At 38.2% G+C, this 20,228-nt stretch overlaps 1 protein-coding gene across 2 annotated transcripts in view; it reads left to right on the top strand.

Annotated features, from left to right (window-relative positions):
• The window catches only part of STAT4 (signal transducer and activator of transcription 4), a 39,621-nt gene extending 19,393 nt beyond the window's left edge, over window positions 1-20,228 (top strand). The window contains exons 7-23 of one of the 2 annotated variants that reach the window (XM_026853107.1): window positions 226-377; window positions 1,578-1,736; window positions 2,656-2,748; window positions 3,585-3,644; window positions 5,020-5,037; window positions 5,117-5,210; window positions 6,030-6,074; window positions 9,339-9,422; window positions 9,690-9,788; window positions 10,976-11,111; window positions 11,972-12,024; window positions 13,212-13,306; window positions 13,739-13,875; window positions 14,293-14,484; window positions 15,718-15,784; window positions 16,297-16,405; window positions 18,478-20,227. In XM_026853107.1, coding sequence (XP_026708908.1) covers window positions 226-377; window positions 1,578-1,736; window positions 2,656-2,748; window positions 3,585-3,644; window positions 5,020-5,037; window positions 5,117-5,210; window positions 6,030-6,074; window positions 9,339-9,422; window positions 9,690-9,788; window positions 10,976-11,111; window positions 11,972-12,024; window positions 13,212-13,306; window positions 13,739-13,875; window positions 14,293-14,484; window positions 15,718-15,784; window positions 16,297-16,405; window positions 18,478-18,504 — 1,620 coding nt within the window. In that variant the 3' untranslated portion in view covers window positions 18,505-20,227. Of the gene's footprint in view, window positions 1-225; window positions 378-1,577; window positions 1,737-2,655; window positions 2,749-3,584; window positions 3,645-5,019; window positions 5,038-5,116; window positions 5,211-6,029; window positions 6,075-9,338; window positions 9,423-9,689; window positions 9,789-10,975; window positions 11,112-11,971; window positions 12,025-13,211; window positions 13,307-13,738; window positions 13,876-14,292; window positions 14,485-15,717; window positions 15,785-16,296; window positions 16,406-18,477 lie in introns of both variants that reach the window. The other variant, XM_026853108.1, reaches the window with a different exon arrangement.

Consider the following 20,228-nt stretch of genomic DNA (forward strand, 5'->3'; position numbering starts at 1 on the left):
CCGCAAAAAAGGTTTTACTGAGAAAGACTGTGAGACTGTGTAGAGATTCAGGATTAATTTCAAGTACAATGGATGATGAATCCAGTCACCTCTGAATTAAAGAGACTGAAGCGGTGAGTTACTGTCAAAATAATTGAAAAAAAGTTTGATCAGAACTTTATGATAATTGCTGAATTTTGTAGCTTTCCCCTGTGGTCAGTTTGTGACACCTTTCCTATTTTACAGGAGGTACTCAGTAAAATAGGGCGTGTGATTCATGAAATAGATATGCTTATGAGCAACATGCTGACTGAAGAGCTGCTAGACTGGAAGAGACGGCAACAGATTGCCTGTATTGGGGGTCCTCTCCATGGTGGGCTTGATCAGCTCCAGAACTGGTAAACTTGCCTTGAGCTTGTGTTTCCACTGAAAACCACAGGAAGTCTGCTGCACATGAAATGATCATTCCTTTAGATCTGTTGCCTTGCTACCTTGCAACAGCAGCAAATTCATTACCAGCTAAGGAAGTAAATAACTAAAAATACACAATTTGTTTTGGTGAACAACATTTGTTGTTCAGAATGAATAACATTACAGTGAACTGCTGAGACTGAGCTGTGGCCGTTGCTCATTCTTGGGTTTGACAGTTGTTCCAGATACATGATACAAACCCGCTCGGGATTTTTCTTGAGTAAGAACTGTGCTGACTGAGTTTGTCACTGAGGACAGTGGGAGTTTTGTCTAGGCAGGAGCTGGGTAGACACTTTATGCTTTGACTCACTAGGTACTTCACTCCTCCAGACTTCAAACTATGCAGGAATTGAATGTCAGTAGGCTCTGTGGTGGCAATTCTAAAGGTAATTGCAAATAAAAAGAAAATAGCATTATATTAAAAAGATAATGCAGCCAGAGAATGTCAATGTCCTGGTCATTTCTGTCCCATCATATTTCTCTTCTGTAAAAGGTGAAGTAAAAAGTAGAAAGAAAATAAAGAAAGGAAAACAGACAAGAACACTTTTAGGTTTGAAGAAAAAAGTATTTTTTGCCTTGCGTTTTTTTTTCCACTAAAGTATTTTTTTTTCTAATGAGGATGTTAAAAATAGCTTTAAAAGTGTGATTTTATACAAACATATCCTATTAAACTGTTAGCAAGTCTGTTTGGATTTGATTTTCCTTATTGTTTTTACACTTCCTCAAGTCTTGGTAACTTGATCATTTTATATAAATATTATCCTTCTAAAGAGTACACTTCGCAAAACTACTGAGCTGTAGGAAAGAATTAAAATTGGCAGAAGTGCCGTGCATGTAAAATATCAAGACCATGTATATATTTATTCCAAATTATCACAGACAGCATTGCATTGCTGTTAATGAGGTCTGTTGCACAAATATTTATCTTCAGAAATAAAGTAGGTAATTTGCCTGATGTACTTTTATACTCCTGTAAACAAAAGATGAAAGGACATGACTTTGGATAAAACTAGAAAGCACCACTCAGTACTGATTCTGATTTCCCTATTCAAGAACTTTGGTAGCCATTATGTTCTAAGAAATGGTTTACATGAAAGATTGCAAACTAATCTTTTGTCTCGCTGTAGTTTTACGCTGTTGGCAGAGAGTCTCTTTCAAGTTAGAAGGCAACTAGAAAAACTGGATGAACTGTTGACCAGACTGACTTACGATGGTGACCCTATCCCAGTGCAAAGACCTCAGCTGCTGGAAAAAGTCAACTTTCTGCTCTACAATCTTTTCCGGAAGTGCGTAAGCCATTGTCAACATACATAACTTTACTGAACTGACACAATTTTTCTGGCAACAATGAGACCATATTGTTAAGAAGAAAAAAAAAAAAAAAAAAAAAAAAGGTTTTCTCTGAGGATCTTAAAGACTGAGTTTCCAACGTAACAAGTATGTACAGCTGTCATCAAAACTCTGAGAGGCTGAAGGTGCCGGGCAGCTTCTCATGTGTAGCAGTTAAGGTTTGTGGTCAAGTTCTGACTCTAAGAGAACACACAAAATCCACTTATTTCAGTAGCAGTTATGTACAAACTGCTGAGAAAAATTGTGGTGGGTATTTTTTTATTTTGGTTGTGGGTTTTGGTTTGGTTTTTTTTTAAGTGGCAGGTGCTAATATGTTCCTTGTCTTCCCTCTTCCCCTCAATGACATTCTTGCCCCCGCTCCATTCACCTTCTATTAATAGATAAAATATTATCATCATTCCTCTTGCCTTTTGTACTGGCTATACTAGAGATATACAAGTGACTATCTGAAAGCAAAACATGGTCAATTGTTTTTTTATAAAAAACGAAAAAAAAAAGATTGTTTAATTTCACTGGTGCCAGGCTCAGTGTATTTTCATACTCTGTTTTATGGTTCTGATAAAAGTCTTGGTCTTCCAGACTTCTATCAGCGTGGTATTATAGGACTATTGAATTTGTTTTGGTTTGATTTTTAATGTATTCCAAATATCTGTTTCTTATGTGAACAATTCAACTGTAGGTTAAACCACTGGATCATTTTGAGAACTGAGAGTTGGAATAAATACATACCTTCCACTTCAGCATCTGTAGAGAAATAAGTCTCTAAGAGACACCATCACTTTTACCCCCCTAATACAGCTGTTTGTTTATGCATATATTCCTAAGAGTCTTTTTCTTTCACTTCTTTTCACACAGTTCATTCGTGGTTGAAAGGCAGCCCTGCATGCCAACACATCCCCAGAGGCCGATGGTTCTTAAAACGTTAATACAGTTCACTGTTAAATTAAGGTAAGGAAGGGAAATCTGATATAAACTCTTCATTTGCATACTGCATTTTATCCTAGGAGAATCTAGAAAGCAAAGCAGAACAGCTTGTGTTAGAGATCCTTTTGGCTCCAGGGAGATTTTCTGGAATGGAGATATAAAAGCCACAGAATCTGTCACTCATAGTAAGTGGCAATAAAGAGTAAACCGGTGGGAGGAAGGGTGCTAGCCAGAAGTCAGCACCTCCAGGGTTCTCTATGCATTGAATTCTTGTTTTAATGACTTTGCAAACTGAGTAAATAAAGCTCCACATCATACAAGCCAACATCAGAATACTCGGAGCTACTTTTGCATGTAGGAAAAAGAAAATTCTGCATTTGGGGGCTCTGGTGAATCAATGACAAGTTATTTCTCTTCCACTAGCTCCTTGCCTGACTTTGTGAAAAGAACAAAGACTGGAAAGCAACTCTCATCTCATTTCCACCCTGCAGCAATAAGAATACATGGGGGTATGGGTGAGGGGTGGAAAGGGCACATGAAAGAAAGCACCCATATGTCTACAGTGCAGTCAGATTATACAAATCCGTTTCTTAAATCATTACTTCTTTGTTGTCTTTCTAGCCATTCCCTCAAACACATACTAACTTTTCCACATACTTGCCAGGAAGGTAGGACACCTGCCACTGGAACAGCCCAGCTCCTCTTTCTGAGTATACAACCCTGTAATCGTGATATAACCCTCAATGCCTAATCTGTTTTCATATTAAAATAATTTCAGATACTTTAGTGTGGAGCTACTCTAATATTTTCTAGTGAGAAACTTATTGTTAATACTCACTTTTACATTTTCTGTTTTGAAGGTTGCTAATTAAATTGCCAGAACTGAACTACCAGATCAGAGTGAAGGCAACTATTGACAAGTAAGAAACTTTAAAGTGAAGGTATTCTCTCTCTTCCTAGAGACAACAAGGGTTTTTCAGTTGCTACCCTATCTGATTTAGAAGTTGCTCTGAAAAGGAATAAAAACCCCAACAGTTAAAACATCAGGGTAATGCTTTTCTTTTTGTAATGTGGGAGATTGCCTTTTCTTAGAAAAAAAAAAAAAAAGCTGCTATGTCTAATTGCTATTTTCAAATTGGAGGCAGGAAGTCCACTTAAGATTTGTTTCAAGACTGAGATATTGTCTGAAACAATAGCATCACACAAAAACTTTAAATCAAACTGTACTGCATTTATGGGATAGTTTGTTTTGAAATACCACTTATGTCTGCTTGCGTTAATAGGCCCAGTACCTTCAGTGCAGCTCCTCCAAGCAGTACATGAAGCTTGTGCTTGAAAATCTAGTGCTGTAATTAGTAACTATGGCATCTTACAGAGTTTTACCCCTTGCTTGAACTTAAGTCTGCTACATAAACTCCTCCTAAGGTCTTTAGTTCTCCTTTATATTCCTCTTATTATTTACAGCAGTCCCAAATGAACAGGATCCCCAGCTTCTTCAGTTGATTATAATTTCCTGAGCAAAAAGCATCTCAGAGCCTGCCTATACTGTTTGTGAAAACAGTGTTAATGCTGCCTGGAGTATTTCTGTTTGGGTTGGTGCACCTTCTCTCAGCAAGCTGCATTATTTTGAGTAATGCCCAGTCCTGTAGAGAAAGCTTGGTTATAGATAGGTCAGGGCACACTAGCATGATAAAACATGGGGCAGAAGACTTGCTGTCAAGGTATGATTTCCAAATCAGCAAAGGTGATCCAAGTCCTCACCACCCACCATCCCAAGCCACAGGTACCAGCTACCTCCCTTCTGGCTGCTGTGCTTCTGCAGGCCCCTGAAAAATGCCTTGACCTCATGGACATAGATGTTGGCCCAAAAGAAGGAAGGAAAACACCCGGTGAGGGAGGAGCAGGAGAGAAGCCAGGACTGTTTCTCTCAAAAGCTGCGCACTGTCCGATTTGCTGCTGTGCACGTGTTCTCCCAGTACACCATGAGCGATCTACACAGGCTGGTACTGTCCCAGAACACAGGCATGCAGGCAATTAGTACTGCAGCTTTGAATAATCCACGTATCATTCCAGTGGCAGGAAAAAAGCTAGATGGAATATCCTGCATCTGGCCATATGCCAAAGTCTAACTGGACAGTACCTTTTCAATTCCTTAGTTTAAAAACTGCAGTTGTATTTGTAACTTTGACAAGGCAAAATCTATGGTCTCAAGATATGTATCTTAGTACAAGTTATGGCTGACACATTTACTGATTCACAATCTGTCTCCCCGCCCCTGCTTCTCTTCTGTTTTAGGAATGTTTCAACTGTAAGGTAAGAAAATAAAATATCATATTTCTTAAATTATCCAATACGATATTATTTGAGTATGTAAGTGTAATGTCCTCCATAGTAATCGTAGATTTGTTCTGTGTGGAACACACGTGAAAGCAATGAACATGGATGAATCTGCAAACGGAAGCCTGTCGGTGGAATTTCGACATTTGGTAAGTTTGATTGCTTTTTTTTTTCCCATCATGTATGTCTGGTAAAGAAATAAAAAAATCTATAGTAACTATGCAGGGAGACCTGTATTACTGTCAAGTCTACACTAATTTTTTTTTTCCTTTATACAGAAAGTTTACTCCTAGAATCCCACTTCATACTTTATCCATTCCATAAAATAAGACTATATATTTTCACAGAAATTACAAAGCAAATTCTAATTAATGATAGAAAAGGAAATGGCTAATCATGTTGAATTACACAGCTTCTCAGAAACTGAGTTTTGTTAAAAAAAGTGAAACAAAACCAAAAAGCAAAAGCAAACCTAAATGAAACAAAAAACCAAAACCCAACCACACCATCATTGTCTAGGGGAAATATAACATTGAATGCTTTAGATCTGGTTAAAATTAATGCCTGAGAAAAATGTCTTTTGAGAGACTATAGTACTGCTTCTGTAACTTCTCTAATATCCCAGTGAGTCATGCTTTCTGATTAGACTTCCTCACCTATGGTATCTTTTTTGGTTTAACAACAGATGCAGTGCATCAGCATAGTTTTGCAAAAGGAAATAGAGATTGACAGTCTTCAGTGCTTCACAAGCACTCTAATTAACACTTAGTTTCTTAAAAAACTCTTTAAAAATACCAAAAGACTATTCACTGAATAGACTTTTCAAGGCATAGTGTCAGAACCTTCATTACAGCCTATTTTATACTGTAAACAAAACTTTATTATACTAAGAACATCATGATTAGTTCTTTATATGTACTTCTGTCTATAGTTTCTTTGGCACATAAATATTGTTTTGCTTTTTACAGCAACCCAAAGAAATGAAATCAAGTGCTGGAAGCAAAGGAAATGAGGTTTGTGCATTTATTTTACATGTTATTGTTGATTACTCTCACAAGAATTTCAGATTGGATTTTATTTAAATCAGAAAGCAACAATATGTTGTTAGATTTTGAAATATATATTCTTATAATAAGCATAGGAGCCAATTATAATATGATGGTATAAGTTATAATGAGAACTTTGTAGAACTACTTAAAGAAATTTTAACTACATGCTTTAAATTTGTATATTAAGAAAGTTTTAATAGGAGGTAGGAAGTAATAACCTGAATGTATATATTCCTCTTTAATGCCACCTCTTTGGTCATTTACATTTTGAAGAAATAAGCTTTTTGAGGTTTTTGTTGAAGCAATTTTTCCTATAGGAACAGTTCTTTAAATATATATTCTGTTAGCCAAGTTCACAGCTGAAGTAAGGGTATAATTATATTTCCATCAAAGAAGTTTGCTTGCCTCGACCAGGACCGAAAGTGTGCTTAGTTTCCCAGTACTCATCCAAACCCGGTCATAGGTTCCCCTCTTGTGGTGACACTGCACTGTGACACGTTAACCCTAACAAACCAGCAGCTACTCTGCGGTACCCAGATTGCAGAGACATGCACATAGCACCTGGCACGGACAGTGAAAAGGTATCAGTGCTTGCTTCCAGCAGAGGAGCTTAAAATCCGCACATTCCAAGAACAGAAATCAGAAGCATTACCTTTGGTGCTAATCCACACCCCGAACACGGTGCCCCTGACTTCATGGGTGTCACAGGGCACCCCTTCCACTGCTGTGCTGCCCTTCAGCACGCCACACACCCAGACCACTAACCAGCTCCTCACTACCTGCCCAGCTACCCTACCCTTCTTCTCAGCTCTGGGTTCCTACAAACCGCGATTCCCCTGAGTGCCCCGTGTGTCACAGACAACATCAGGATGGCAGGCAAGAAAGTTACTCTCTCCATTCGCTCGCTGCTGCATCACTGGCAGGAGGGGCAGGGAGAGCTGCACCGGTGGGGGAGAAGGCAGGATGTCCTCATCCAGCAACTGGAGGCAGTAGGGAGGGAGCGGAAAGGCACGAATACACACAGATTCTAGGGTGGCCACGGATCATCACCCTAAATTTAGCATTGCCATTTAACAGTGAACATCTGCAGATAAATCTGACTGCAGCAAGAGCTTGCAGCTAATGATAAAGCCTCTGCCAATCCTACCAGAACAATTAGTGTCTCCCAAGGTAACTGAAGTCATAAGATGCTTCTGTGAATGTCACCTATTTACTTAGGAAGTGAAATAGCCTATGCTGGTTTAAGGTATCTCCACACCAGTGTAACTTTTCTTACACAGTAGAAGCACTGAGGGTAGAGTTGTGTTGGCAAGTTTAAACAAAAATAAAAAATTCACTCATATCACAGCCCAAATAGATGCAACTATACAAGCACAAAAGTTATTACCAAGTAGTCTTCAAATACAAGGGCAAAGGTGAATTTTAACCAAAAAATCTAAAGCAGAAGATACTTGTGCACACTTCACATGGTGTTTTCAGAACGGAATAACTTACAACCTCATTAGCAAGACTGAAAGTCAAGGCTTGCCTCCCAGTTACTTTGCTACTTACGAAGTCTTTTGCATCAAGACAAGCAAATGCAAAAAAGTAGGCGTAAAAATGTTGGTGCTCTACTTTTGGTAGCATTTTACTCCCACTTTCACACATTGTGTCTTTATAACTACATAAAACATAGGGCTGTGGAGAATTAGGGCAGCTGACTGCTAACTGATTTCCTCAAACAGAGCTTCTTGGTCAAATCACAGTCTGTGAAGTCATTATTAGCATGAACAAGGGATTTTTTCATTAACAGCAACTACAGTAATTTAAAAACTTGGTTTGTTACAAGATGTTTAGTAGCTGAGAGTGTAGTTGTTCAGTATGACTTGCCTTATAAAAAAAAGCGGAAGTTCTCTGTATTTGAAATTTGTTGTTTCATATAGATATGACTTTTTGCCTAGATGATCTTTCCATGAGAAAATTTAAGCTTTTGCAAAATTATAACGGGAGGGAGAAGGGGTGTTTCACCAACCCTTTCCAACTTTGTGTCAGCAATACAGGTTGAGCTGGATTGATTCTACCTGTATTAAAACATTTGAGGTCATTTGATGGATGAGTATTTAATGTAAAAGCCTTCATCTCTAAGCAGGATTTTCCCTTTGCAAGGCAAATTTATTGTTCAGATGCCTGAGGATCTTCTGTGGTCTCAATCTCTTATTTATACACTATCTTTTATTGCAGTGGCCTGTACATGTCCTGGAGGACGTGCTCCATGGGAAAGATAAGGCCACAAGGCACTTTTCCAAGGAATAGAGGGGGTTTTTTACATTGACTGAAAGCAGAGTATTCAGTAAATGGGAGCATTTTGCTTTGAGATTTTTTATTTTGTTTCTTTTTATTAAAAAGTCTTAACAAAACAAATATGTGATGGGGAAAGGAAAACCATCAACCACCACCACAAAAACAGGAGAAGGACAAATAGATTTTTATACTTTGACTTATGGGGATGGAAAGATTTTGGAAGATCTGTTTCCCATGGGGCAGAGATTTGGATCTTTACTGAGCTATGCTGGTTTGTAATCAAAACCAAACGCTTGTACTACAAACTTTAACCAACTATGACAAACAGATTTTCTTTTTTTTTTTTTCCATTCAAGAAAAGGTCATTTTTTAAATACCAGATTTACTTAGCATTAATGATTTAGGACTCTATTCCTTCAATTTGTACCATCTAAGTATACCTGCAACAAACCTGTGCTCCTGAATGAGGGCCTACTTGTCATTTAAGCCATAGCTTTTTGTTTTGTTTCTAGTTTGTTTCTCCTTGAAGTTTAACATCTCTGTTTAGATTGGAATTATCAATCAGTAAAGAAACTTTACGAAAAGAAGAGTTGGTTACAATCTTTATCAGACACAAAAAAAATAATCTGTTAACTTTTTGTGTGCAAATCTATGTTTAAAAGCACCGTTTCAGAAAAAGTTAAAAGCAAAAGTTAAAAGTTTAAATGTATTGCTTTAACAATGTCAAGGGGTTTTTTTTAGATTCATCAGGAAAAGCCACCAGACTTCAGGATTAATGTCAGAGTTTAACAAACAAATTATTTCCTTCACTTCCTTCTTTTCCTGTTATACTTACATATTTGATATGTGTCTTCCTTCAAAATTGTGTTATCTCAGCAGTCGGATCACTAAACCAGTGTTAAATACCAAGTGTGCATTCACAGTTTTATAACCTACTTACTCCCTCAGGGCCCTCACATGGTGACAGAGGAACTGCACTCCATCAGCTTTGAAACACAGGTCTGCCTGTATGGATTGACTATAAATTTGGAAGTGAGTATTCTAATCAGATTTTCTGGGGCAAGAATAAAAGGCATTTTCCAGCAGCTTACGGAAGAACAGCCATGTTGGGCCAGACCACAGGTCCGTCTATCCTCAATGCTACCTTCAGCAGTAACCATAAGCAGACACAAGATTTCCAGAACTGGACAGAACCGTACACTTCGGGAAGGAGGAGGGGGGCTAAAGAAACCAAAGCATAACAAAGCACTAACACTTTCTTTGGCAGCATTTACATCCCCCATTCATTCTTTCCACCAGACCAGCTCTTTGCCTGTGGTGATGATTTCCAATGTCAGCCAACTACCCAATGCTTGGGCTTCTATTATTTGGTACAATCTGTCAACCAACGATCCTCAGGTAGGTCTTCAGTATGCAAGTACTGACTTTCTGCATTTTCACATTTCTATTATTTCGTTACCAAGTATGTTCATTATTAAAATGCTGTGTTTCCTTCTTAAACTGGCCTTATTTTCTGTTATCAACATCATACTTTAATATTGTTTGCTTTATCTTTTGTTCCCTGCCCAGATACAAAAGCATATGCACACTTAGCCTTCCTTTTCAGGCTAAAGTAGTAGCTCTTAAACTAAGGAAAAATGACAGACCTTCACCACAAATTTTCTAGCTTGAATTTGGTTTTTTTGGATGCAGTTGACCACAATTGTAAATAGCACAAAATAATTCCTAACTGTCAAAGTAGGTGTATAGGTGGGTCTGTAATGCACCTAAGTGCTGCTTTCCCTCATGCGTTTTATAGGAGCTAGTGCTTTCTACGGAGAAGATTATAAGTGTCGAGCAGCACCTTCTAGTGGCTCTAACTGTGAGCAAAAGCAGAATCATTCTTTCTCAGGCTGCAGCTGGCTCAGCACATATTTTAGATTTGCTCACCATTACTGTATTTACAGCACTGTCAGTAGCTCTCAGGCTTTCAGTCGGGGACTAGTGGCATTCACATAGATGTTCAGAGGAGGGAAAGGGTAAGAGTTTACAGTGGAGTGCGCCTAAGAATGATGGCAGGCCAGCTGTCCAGCAGCCTGGACTTTGTATCACTCTGTGATAATCTAGAGTTTTTGCAGTCTTCAGTATGTTCATTACATGTACAGTCCAGAAACCAAGTGAAAAATTAAGATGAACCAAACAACTCAACAACACGTTGCTATATGAGTATGTAAGTTTAAGATTTCCATGCACCAAACATTATAGTGAGGATATCTGCATTTATTGCATGGGATTTACGCATGTTTTCACTGTATTAACATATGATAATATCAGAAACATAGCAAGCTATTTTATCATCCGAGATGCACACACAGACTCTTGCTCTCTCTAGGAGTCTCCCCCTACAACTCTGCTCAGGCACCCAAGTGGACCTTGCTGGGTGGCTGCAGGTGGGAGGGCCAGCACGTTTGCCCCAGTGTAACCCCCCCGCACACCTTATTTTTAACACTTCCAGATTCTGCTCAAGTACTTGCAGCCTTCTTTTACAGCTTGCAGAGTAGTTCATGGTTGCTAACTGTCTAAACAAAGCACTAATTCTGTTTCAGAATTTGTCTTTTTTCAACAATCCCCCTGCTGCCACTTTAAGTCAGCTCTTAGAAGTGCTGAGCTGGCAATTTTCATCGTATGTTGGTCGTGGACTCAATTCTGAGCAGCTCAACATGCTGGCAGAGAAACTTATGGGTAAGTGTGTAGTAATACACAGATTTTATTTTCTTTTGGGCTCTTATATTTGATATTTACAAGTAAGGACTGTATGCATGACCTCCAGTTCCAGAGTTGCCTTCAAAAATGCCACACTGACATTTTTTTCTTTAAAGAAAAGCACACGTCAGCTTATTCTTACCACAAAGCGGTTCAACTTTTGAACTTCCAGGCTGCTAAACTGAAGAAAGAGGGCATCAGAGTCACACTGAAATGTGATGTTATTTTGTTTCCTTAGCAAGTAATTATCTCATGCATCTGAAATCAAAAGCAAGTCTTTTTGTTTGCTTATGGGGTTTGGTTTGGGTTTTGTTTCATTTGAAGTACCCATCCTTGTGGGTCTGTGTAGTTCTGGGACCTATGCTTCTCTGGTGACAGTGTAGCAAAGAGGCCCTGTAACTTCAGGGAGATGAGATTTCTTGCTTAGTGGAGGTAGTGGAGTTGAGAGGTGCCATTGTGCATTAGCAAGAATCATAAGAAAGAAATATTAATTGCCTTAAAATATGGAAGCTCAAGGTAGAGTGAAGGCCAAGAGAAGTAACACTCGGGCTAAAAACTGAAACCAGGCATACCATGTAGCAGAAACAAAGTCCCAGACTACTTTAGGGAAATATTCCCAAAACTACCCTTATTAGCTGCTTCAAAAGGATATAGAAAAACTCATCTACAGCCCCTTAGCATGCCTCTCTCAATCCCTCACCAAGTCTGGATGTACTGTACTTCTCCTCCTCACCCCAACTATTCAGATATCTATATATCTATTTCAAACTTCAGAAAAATAGACTCACCATTTGGTGTTTGTGTTTGTTGGTTGGTTGTTGGTTTTTTTTTTCCCTCAGGACAACAAGTCAGTTACAATGATTATCAACTATCCTGGGCAAAGTTCTGCAAGGTAGGGTTCTGAAAGTAAAACTACATTCTTCCATCCCTTAACACTCATGTGCATGCCTAACTCTGTCTTTCTGATGCTGCTGATAAGATTCCCACTTGCCATATGTGGGACTTGTAGCCCAGCACAATCACACTGTAAAAATTGAACTCAGAAAATAGTATTTCCAGAAGTTTAAAGCTTGGGCTAAGAGATCTGTTTAGTTACATTGCTACAGATATCACAGACTGTCATTATAGTGTGCCCTATATATTTCTGTAAATGACCAATAGACTGTGCTATCAAAGCATACAACACATTTTTCGTAAAGCACACAGTAATGTTTTCCATATGCTCAGTTGTGACCTAACATTTCAAGTCAGTCAGTATGTTCAGTAACTTTGAGGAGGAACAGTCAAGTTACTGAGAAAGAAGGGTAAACCCATTTTATTCATATTAACTACAGTGTTTAAATAAGTATAGAACCTTGGAAGGAAGTTCAACTTTCTCATCATCTTTTCTCTCAAAATGTAAATTCATAACCAGAAAGAAACAACAAATGTGATTTTTTTTTTCTTGAAAAATGTGGCACTTCCAAATGCTTATCTAGGGGGTGTTTAGTCTGGAGAAGAGGAGGCTGAGGGGAGACGTCATCGCCCTCTACAGCTACCTGAAAGGAGGGTGCAGAGAGCTGGGGATGGGTCTCTTTAACCAAGGAACAAGCGATAGGACAAGAGGCAATGGCCTCAAGTTGTGCCAGGGAAGGTTTAGACTGGATATTAGGAAGCATTTCTTTACAGAATGGGTTGTTAGGCGTTGGAATGGGCTGCCCAGGGCAGTGGTGGAGTCCCCATCCCTGGAGGCGTTTAAGAGATATGTTGACAAAGCGCTGAGGGATCTGGTGGAGTTGAGAACAGTCAGTGTGAGGTTTATGGTTGGACTGGATGATCTTCAAGGTCTTTTCCAATTGAGATGATTCTGTGATTCTGTGATATCTTAAAAATCAATTGGTTTTATGTCAGGTGGGAAGAGAGATGTTACTCAAAACAGCAGTTCAAATTTGTCATTCTCACTTGAACAAACTAGATTATTCTTAAGAAACTGAGATAGCCATGTCATGTGGATGTTGGGTAACAGCACTCTCATAATTCTCCTCTTGTGTGTCTCATTTTTGTTTGTGTTCTGTGGTTGTTTCTTTTTTTAACCATTAGGAACATTTGCCTGGAAAGTCTTTTACCTTTTGGGTTTGGCTTGAAGCCATCCTGGACTTAATTAAAAAACACATTCTTCCTCTTTGGATTGATGGGTGAGCAACAAAGAAACTGCTGTATATTGACCTCTCTCTGCTTTGTCTTTTTCTTTACTAACCTCAGATTTAGCTATGCAGAAGAGAATTTGCAAAGAATTTAATACTTCTGTCTCCCTCTTCCCATTGGAAAATTTTGCTGAAAGGGAACATTGCTGAATCTCTTAGAAACGCAGGTTTAGATCTATTTATCATTTCTGCCAGTGTACAGTCAAGTACTGGGATAAATTTCATCATGCTTCATAGTACTTTAAGCGCAATGCCACACTCCACATGTAAATGATATGCAGCTTTTATCATAATTTCAAGACCTTATAAAGCTTTTCTAACCAGGTTTTGAATGCCTGTATAAGATTTGGCCAGATGCACTGCACAGATTGAAGTCTGTATTTCTCTCCAAAAGTAAACCCATGATTTCCTTTTATACTTCAGGTACATAATGGGATTTGTAAGCAAAGAGAAGGAACGAATTTTGCTCAAAGACAAGATACCGGGAACATTTTTATTAAGGTTTAGTGAAAGCAATCTGGGTGGAATTACCTTTACTTGGGTGGACCAGTTAGAAAATGGTAAGTAGAATTTTAAAAAAGTAACATAAACCTCACAGTCTGCAATGTACCTGTAATACAGGAGCCATAGTTTCTTTAGTTTGAAAGTAAAATTCATGTGTATCATGTCTTAGTATGGTTTTGGGCAAGATATGATATAAGTATCATATTTACTGAAACACAAACCAAAACTCTGAAAGTCTACCTCTCAGTTCTTTATATTGACTATATAAGACCATCAGGAGATGTACCAGCTTACTGCAGGCTTTAAGTTTGTTTCCACATGTGCTGAAAGTGCATCTTGAAAGATCCTAACATTGGTATGAAAAGGTAAAACCCACACCAGTGTAAACTGCAAAAGAAAGACAAAAATATGTTCCAACTGCAAATGCTGACCTGCCAGTCATCAGGGGTTATGGTGCCTTTGTATTTTTACAGGAGATGTAACATTTCATTCAGTGGAGCCCTATAACAAAGGTCGTTTATCTGCACTGCCTTTTGCTGACATACTGCGCGATTACAAAGTTATTATGGCAGACAACGTTCCTGAAAACCCGCTGAAGTATCTGTATCCAGACATTCCCAAAGATAAGGCCTTTGGCAAACACTACAGCTGTCAGCCAAATGAAGGTTGGGCTCCATTTCTCTACTTACCCTTTCTGCAGAGCAGCTGCAAAGTCAAGAGGCAATTTGAGAAACGTGGGGAGAAGAGGAAGAGAAGAGATTAAGATGCCTCCTTTAATCGGCATCTTCAAGAGAATGGTTTTAACATAAGTCTATCATTTAGACAGCTTCTTTTTTGTAAATATATCCCTGGTCTTAGAGGTTAAATCAGAGGTGATGACAACAATATTTAAAAGAAGCTAAGAAATAGATCCTGGGGTAGAAAGAGTCAAATAATTGGATATTTTTCTCCTGACTGATGCATTACAAAATTCAGTGTTGTTCAAAGGAGATGAAACTGAAAAGTCATCTTGCTTATTGGGTTCATAATTGTGTTACACTTAGCATGCTGTCTCTTTAATATCAAGAAAATTCAGTATTTGCCAAATAGCTTGACCTGCACTACTTCATTTCATTCGGTGGAACCCTGTAACAAAGGTTACTTATCCTCACTGCCTTTTGCCAACATACTGTGCGATTACAAAGTTATTATGGCAGACAATGTTCCTGAAAACCTCTGGCAACGGCACTGGAAAATACAAAAAGGCTAGACAAGAATGGCTCCAAATACATTCAGGCCCACACCCTATCTTGTCCAACTTACAAGTCAAGCTACTCAACAAAGCTCTCAAAGCCTTGATTTTTTAAATTAGATAATACACATTCTTCTGGACTTTAAAAGGTTACAACTCCATTTGAATTCAAATTCTTACATCAGTCAAAAATATTTGGAGGCTACAAATGTTTTTCCTCTTCATTTTAATTCAGTGGACTTTGCCTAATACTCCAATCCTCTAAAAATTTATGTCTGTGCTTAATTTCATGCAAAAGATATTGCTGAAGCTGTAGAGATAGAGCTCCCTACAAGCATCTGTAGAACTGAAATCTTAAAGGCTCAGAAGTTGGAAGCTTGTGGAGTATATTTGCTTTTGAAGTCCTATCGAGATCTCTTTCATCAGTTGCTGTACTATATCCTGAAATGGCGATTCATATCATGGGAGCACAGTACATTACGTGACTAACACCTGAACTCAAAAGACTAATCTCAGGAATTCCCCTCATTTTTATGGCTGTTTATTTAAGCATAAACAGAGGCATTTCTTAAATACTATGATATGCAGCACTTAAAGCAGATAAACAATTTCAAATAAATAATAAAATTACTAGGCAATATTTAATTTCTCTAATATTTATTTCTAGTCTCAAAGCCCTCAGATGGAGGAGGCAAAGGTTATGTTCCTTCTGTATTTATCCCAGTCTCCAAAATGTAAGTATCCTTACAGATATATTACACTTCAAATGTTATTTTTATTAAATTTGCATACTTTTCAAAGTTTTCCCTGCCTTCCTTCCCCCATTCAAATAGTTAGGGCTAGCAACACGTTGCACATTTTTATTTGGCCAAGGATGGATAAAGACGAGAAAGGGAAGTACACTTCTACAGTGCTCTTCCCCATCCGTGTGGCAAAACACTTGTAAAAATTGAATACAGATTTTATGGTACTCTGATCTACTTATCTTTCACTGTCTCCTTTTTCTCTCCAGCAGCTGATACTAGAGTCAGGTTTATCCTCTCTTCCCTTGGGTCCCAGCTCCTACATTTTTAAATATATACCAGGTTGTTGGCATGTGCTTACAGGGCCACCAGCAAGCCCAAGTACAAGCGTAACTTAACTAAATAAGCATTCACCATACTGCACTGCTGTGCATCAAGTTAGAGGGATTTAGGTTGCTTTTAAGATTATTTTTGTGGGTTTTGTTTTGTTTTCTTTTTTTAAGCTTAAATGATTCTACAGATCCACATTCTCCATCAGATCTTCTTCCAATGTCTCCAAGTGTTTATGCTGTGCTGAGAGAACACCTGAGTCCCACAGTGATTGAAACTGCCGTATGTTGTAAACTTTTCCATTCATAAGTTAATACTAAGCAAATGGGACATGTACAACACAGATGCTGGTTCTAAAAGGGGTGTTTGTACAATTATGAAAAAAATCAGAGCTCTTTCATCATTTTCTTTCTGCAACAATGGTGCAGACAATTCCTATTCTAAAAGGGACATGATGCTGCAAGCATACTCAGAAGCACTGTGTTACATGAAATTGTCTGACAGGCTGACCAACAAAACCAGGAATGTCATAATTCAAAGATCCCAGAGTTCTTGCACAAAGGAAGCCTTTACACTGACAAATACATAACAGTTACACCAGTTCTGTAGATAGCACAAAGGACTTGACTTGCTCAGGGAAGCTGCACGAGGAACATAAACATTTCCAATTCAGCCAACTTACACAACTTTTCTGTACTGCAAGTTTCTACATGGGGTACCAAAGTGAGAAGTCAATTAAAACATCTTTAGCAAATAAAACTAGCAATTCAGTAAGTATATAGAAAGATAGGGAAAATACTGTACCAATGTCCTATTAAAAATATCTTGCCCTTATTGACTAGAAATTGTGTCTGAATCATCGTGACTTAGAGTACTAGGAGCACCAATGTATACCCACTGGGGATTTGTCCAGCAGACTTCTATCAGAAAACACAGAAGTGGTTTGGCTTTAACAGCTTTAAAAGAAAAGGGTTTTTTAACACTAGCTCTTAGTTTTCTGTATATTCAATGATTTATGATCGTAAAATGGTTATGTATTTAAAAGCCTGTCAACTCCCCTTCAAATGCGTCTCCGTAAACACTCCTCCTCACCCACAAACAGAACAAAACTAAACCAGAATCTGACTGTCAACAACTGGAAGCACAGTTAGACTTTGTATACAAATAGAGTTCTTTAATATACACCAAGCTGGAGATCTGTTCAAAAGCAAAATACTTTTTTTTTGCTTCTTCACCCTTTTCTCTGATAGCACTCATGACTAAAACTGAAACAGTAGCCTTAATGATAATTCTGCCTACCATGCGCAACATGAAACATGTCCTCACTCACATGTTGTTTGATTTATGCATACAAAACCATTTCTGACCTTCTAGACAGTGTTTGTGAATATGGTATGCATTTGCCTTTCCCAGAGCTTCGGCAGTGAAATAGTTGGCTTCACTTTTGTTTATCATCAGGCTCCAAACATTTTTGGTTTCTTTTGGCACGCACAGTAATTCTCAAATCAGCTCTGCCTAGAGCTTCCAATCGAGCTGTGACCATCGCTATCTTTCAGGTCATAACTGCACAAGAATGTGTTTGGCGATGAATGGGAGAGTCAAGTACAATCATGTTGCAGTTTAGAGTACTACAAAAGTGGTTCAGTGCTGCTAGATGGTAGATTAATTTCTGGAGGTTCTTACTAGAAACACTTTCAGAAATTGGGGGAGAAAATTGTTTTGGAAGATCTTTAAAGAACTCCTTCCCCATTCTATTTATCTTGCTAAATGGAAATGAGGAAAATATGGAGGAGATTTTTTTTATGATCCCAAATTCACACAACAGTCTACCCTGGTGAAGAGCAGGCAAAGTACAGTAAGGAGACAATCTGTATTATTAAAGAAGTACTTTTTCCTCCATGAAATGACAATTAAAAAAAGCACTGTGTGAGATGCAGAGAACAGGAGTGAAATCTGCAGCAGGACAAAATATCCTACAACTCAAGTAACTCAGCAAGATACACTTTCTGCAGTCTTTCTGAATTCCCTTCTATTTCCCCCCTCTCCAGATTCCCCTACCCATCAGGAAAACAAGAGTCCAGTAAGAACCCTGCTATACATATCAATAGGCTGCAAGAACCACAGAAGTTCATATAAAAATATCTATCATTTTTATTGCAGCTGTTTCCCATACAGTGTTTTCCAGTGACCATTCCTGTATTTTGTAAAGAACTAGAAACAGGAGCCTCAGATCCTTACCAGTTGTCAAAATGACACTGCAGTTACCTAGAGTCAGGGAAGGTTTCATCTGCAGTTATTTTTGAGTGAACAGCAGTGACTGTCATGAGACTAATCTTTTCCTTCTTTTCTTCTAGCTGAGTTCTCCTTACTCAACTGACTGAAGTACACATACTGGAAAAATTACCAATTGTGTGAACAACAGATTGGTTAAAAATGCAGGGGGGTTTGGTGATCTTTGTAAATTAACATTTCCCAGAAACCATTATGATATTATTCTTGGGCCTCATTCTGTTATCAATACTATGTAAACCAGGAATCTTTTCTCCCTATGGATTACAAATAGCCTTCAGCAAGTCACATTGCTGTCCTCACTGATAAAAAGCCAAATCCTTTCCGGCTTGGAGGCCATTTGGCTTCAGTGGGGTCCAATAGGGATAAATTTTACTTGGAGAGTTAACATCCGTAGAATTGCTGTAAATATGAGAGTATAAGAACAAAAGGTTTTGCTTCTGAAAAAAGCATATAAGGATAACTAAAGACATTAACATGTTTGAGGAAATTAGGATTTATTATGTTAAATAGTTTCTGTTTAATCAGCATCTTGTATACCATTGGTTTAGTTTCTGTTTTAAAGTGAAGATTCTCATCTCCCCAAGTTCGAATGTCTCATAGGTGCTGGGGTTTGCTTTTTTTCAAAGATGAATTACCTTCAGCATAGATTTTTATCTGCCACCACAGCAGAAGCTGTGGAAGGAAGGCAGGCAGGCAAGGCTGCAAAGAGAAAGCAGTTCCAGAAAGGAAACAGACACAAAACTTGTGGTGTCAAAAAGGCTGTCTCTATTTTGCCACTGGAAGAGAGGGTTAGTAAAAGTTACGCCTTTCACAAAATAGTTGCAGAACTAAATCTACTTGTGCATGAAGCACTCAGATACTACATCAAGTACTATCAGAAAGTCTACAAAGAAAAAAACTCCTGGCCTGACAGAGTTTGGATACTATCTGTTAAAAGCGGACTGGGAAGCGCAGTTTTAGAAAACAGTTACTGAAGAGCTGTAGCATTTGCTGACCACTGGGCAATTTGCACAACATGACACAATATTACATGTCTGTCAGAGACTCATTTAATAAGCAGAAGAATTAGCTTCTTTATAAATTGTAAATTGCCTTTTAAATTTTTTTTTTTTCTTTCAGGCATTGTTTAGTGCTGGGTTTGCATTGTTTGGTTCTGTTGTTTGGGTTTTTCCCCCCAATATTATCTCTAAAAATTCTGTTAATAGAGTAATAAACAGGTAATTCCAACGCCATTGTATTTGATGTACACAGGCTCATTCAAGATTTAATTCTTGTCTGCAGAATGCAGGGTTCATGCATACAAAGTTCTTAAAATGCATATGAACACTTGAGCATTTGCACCTTACACTCTTCTTGAGTAGGTACAAATTAGACATGATGAAAACATAACCTCCTTGAATCAGTAAGACCTGAATTTTACTTTCATTTCTTGTTTTTTACTCACTCCTCTCACCCATATTACTGACCTTAGTTGAAAGCAGGTGCATGGAAACAGAGTAATGAGATGTTTCTGTGACACACGGGAGTAGGTTTTAAATGAATGACCACGTCTTTGTTCATTAATCTGAGGGATTCAAAACAAGCTGCAGATAGGAAGTAATTTTCTCTCAAAGCATCATGTATAAATAACTTTCTAGACCAACAAGAGCAGTTCTGTATATAGTTTGGTAACATCTGTAATTTATATGACCAGTATGAATAAAACCAGACTTTGGCTTAAAGTTGGATACCTGGACTTTTGTGGAATTTTGTCAAGCTACTAGAAAAATAGTCTTGCCACCTTTTTGTTGATCTCAAGTCTGAACTACAAGCA

Source organism: Athene cunicularia (genome assembly GCF_003259725.1).
Source record: "Athene cunicularia isolate RWA chromosome 7 unlocalized genomic scaffold, athCun1 chr7_part1, whole genome shotgun sequence".
In the NCBI taxonomy this organism is placed as follows: Eukaryota; Metazoa; Chordata; class Aves; order Strigiformes; family Strigidae; genus Athene; species Athene cunicularia.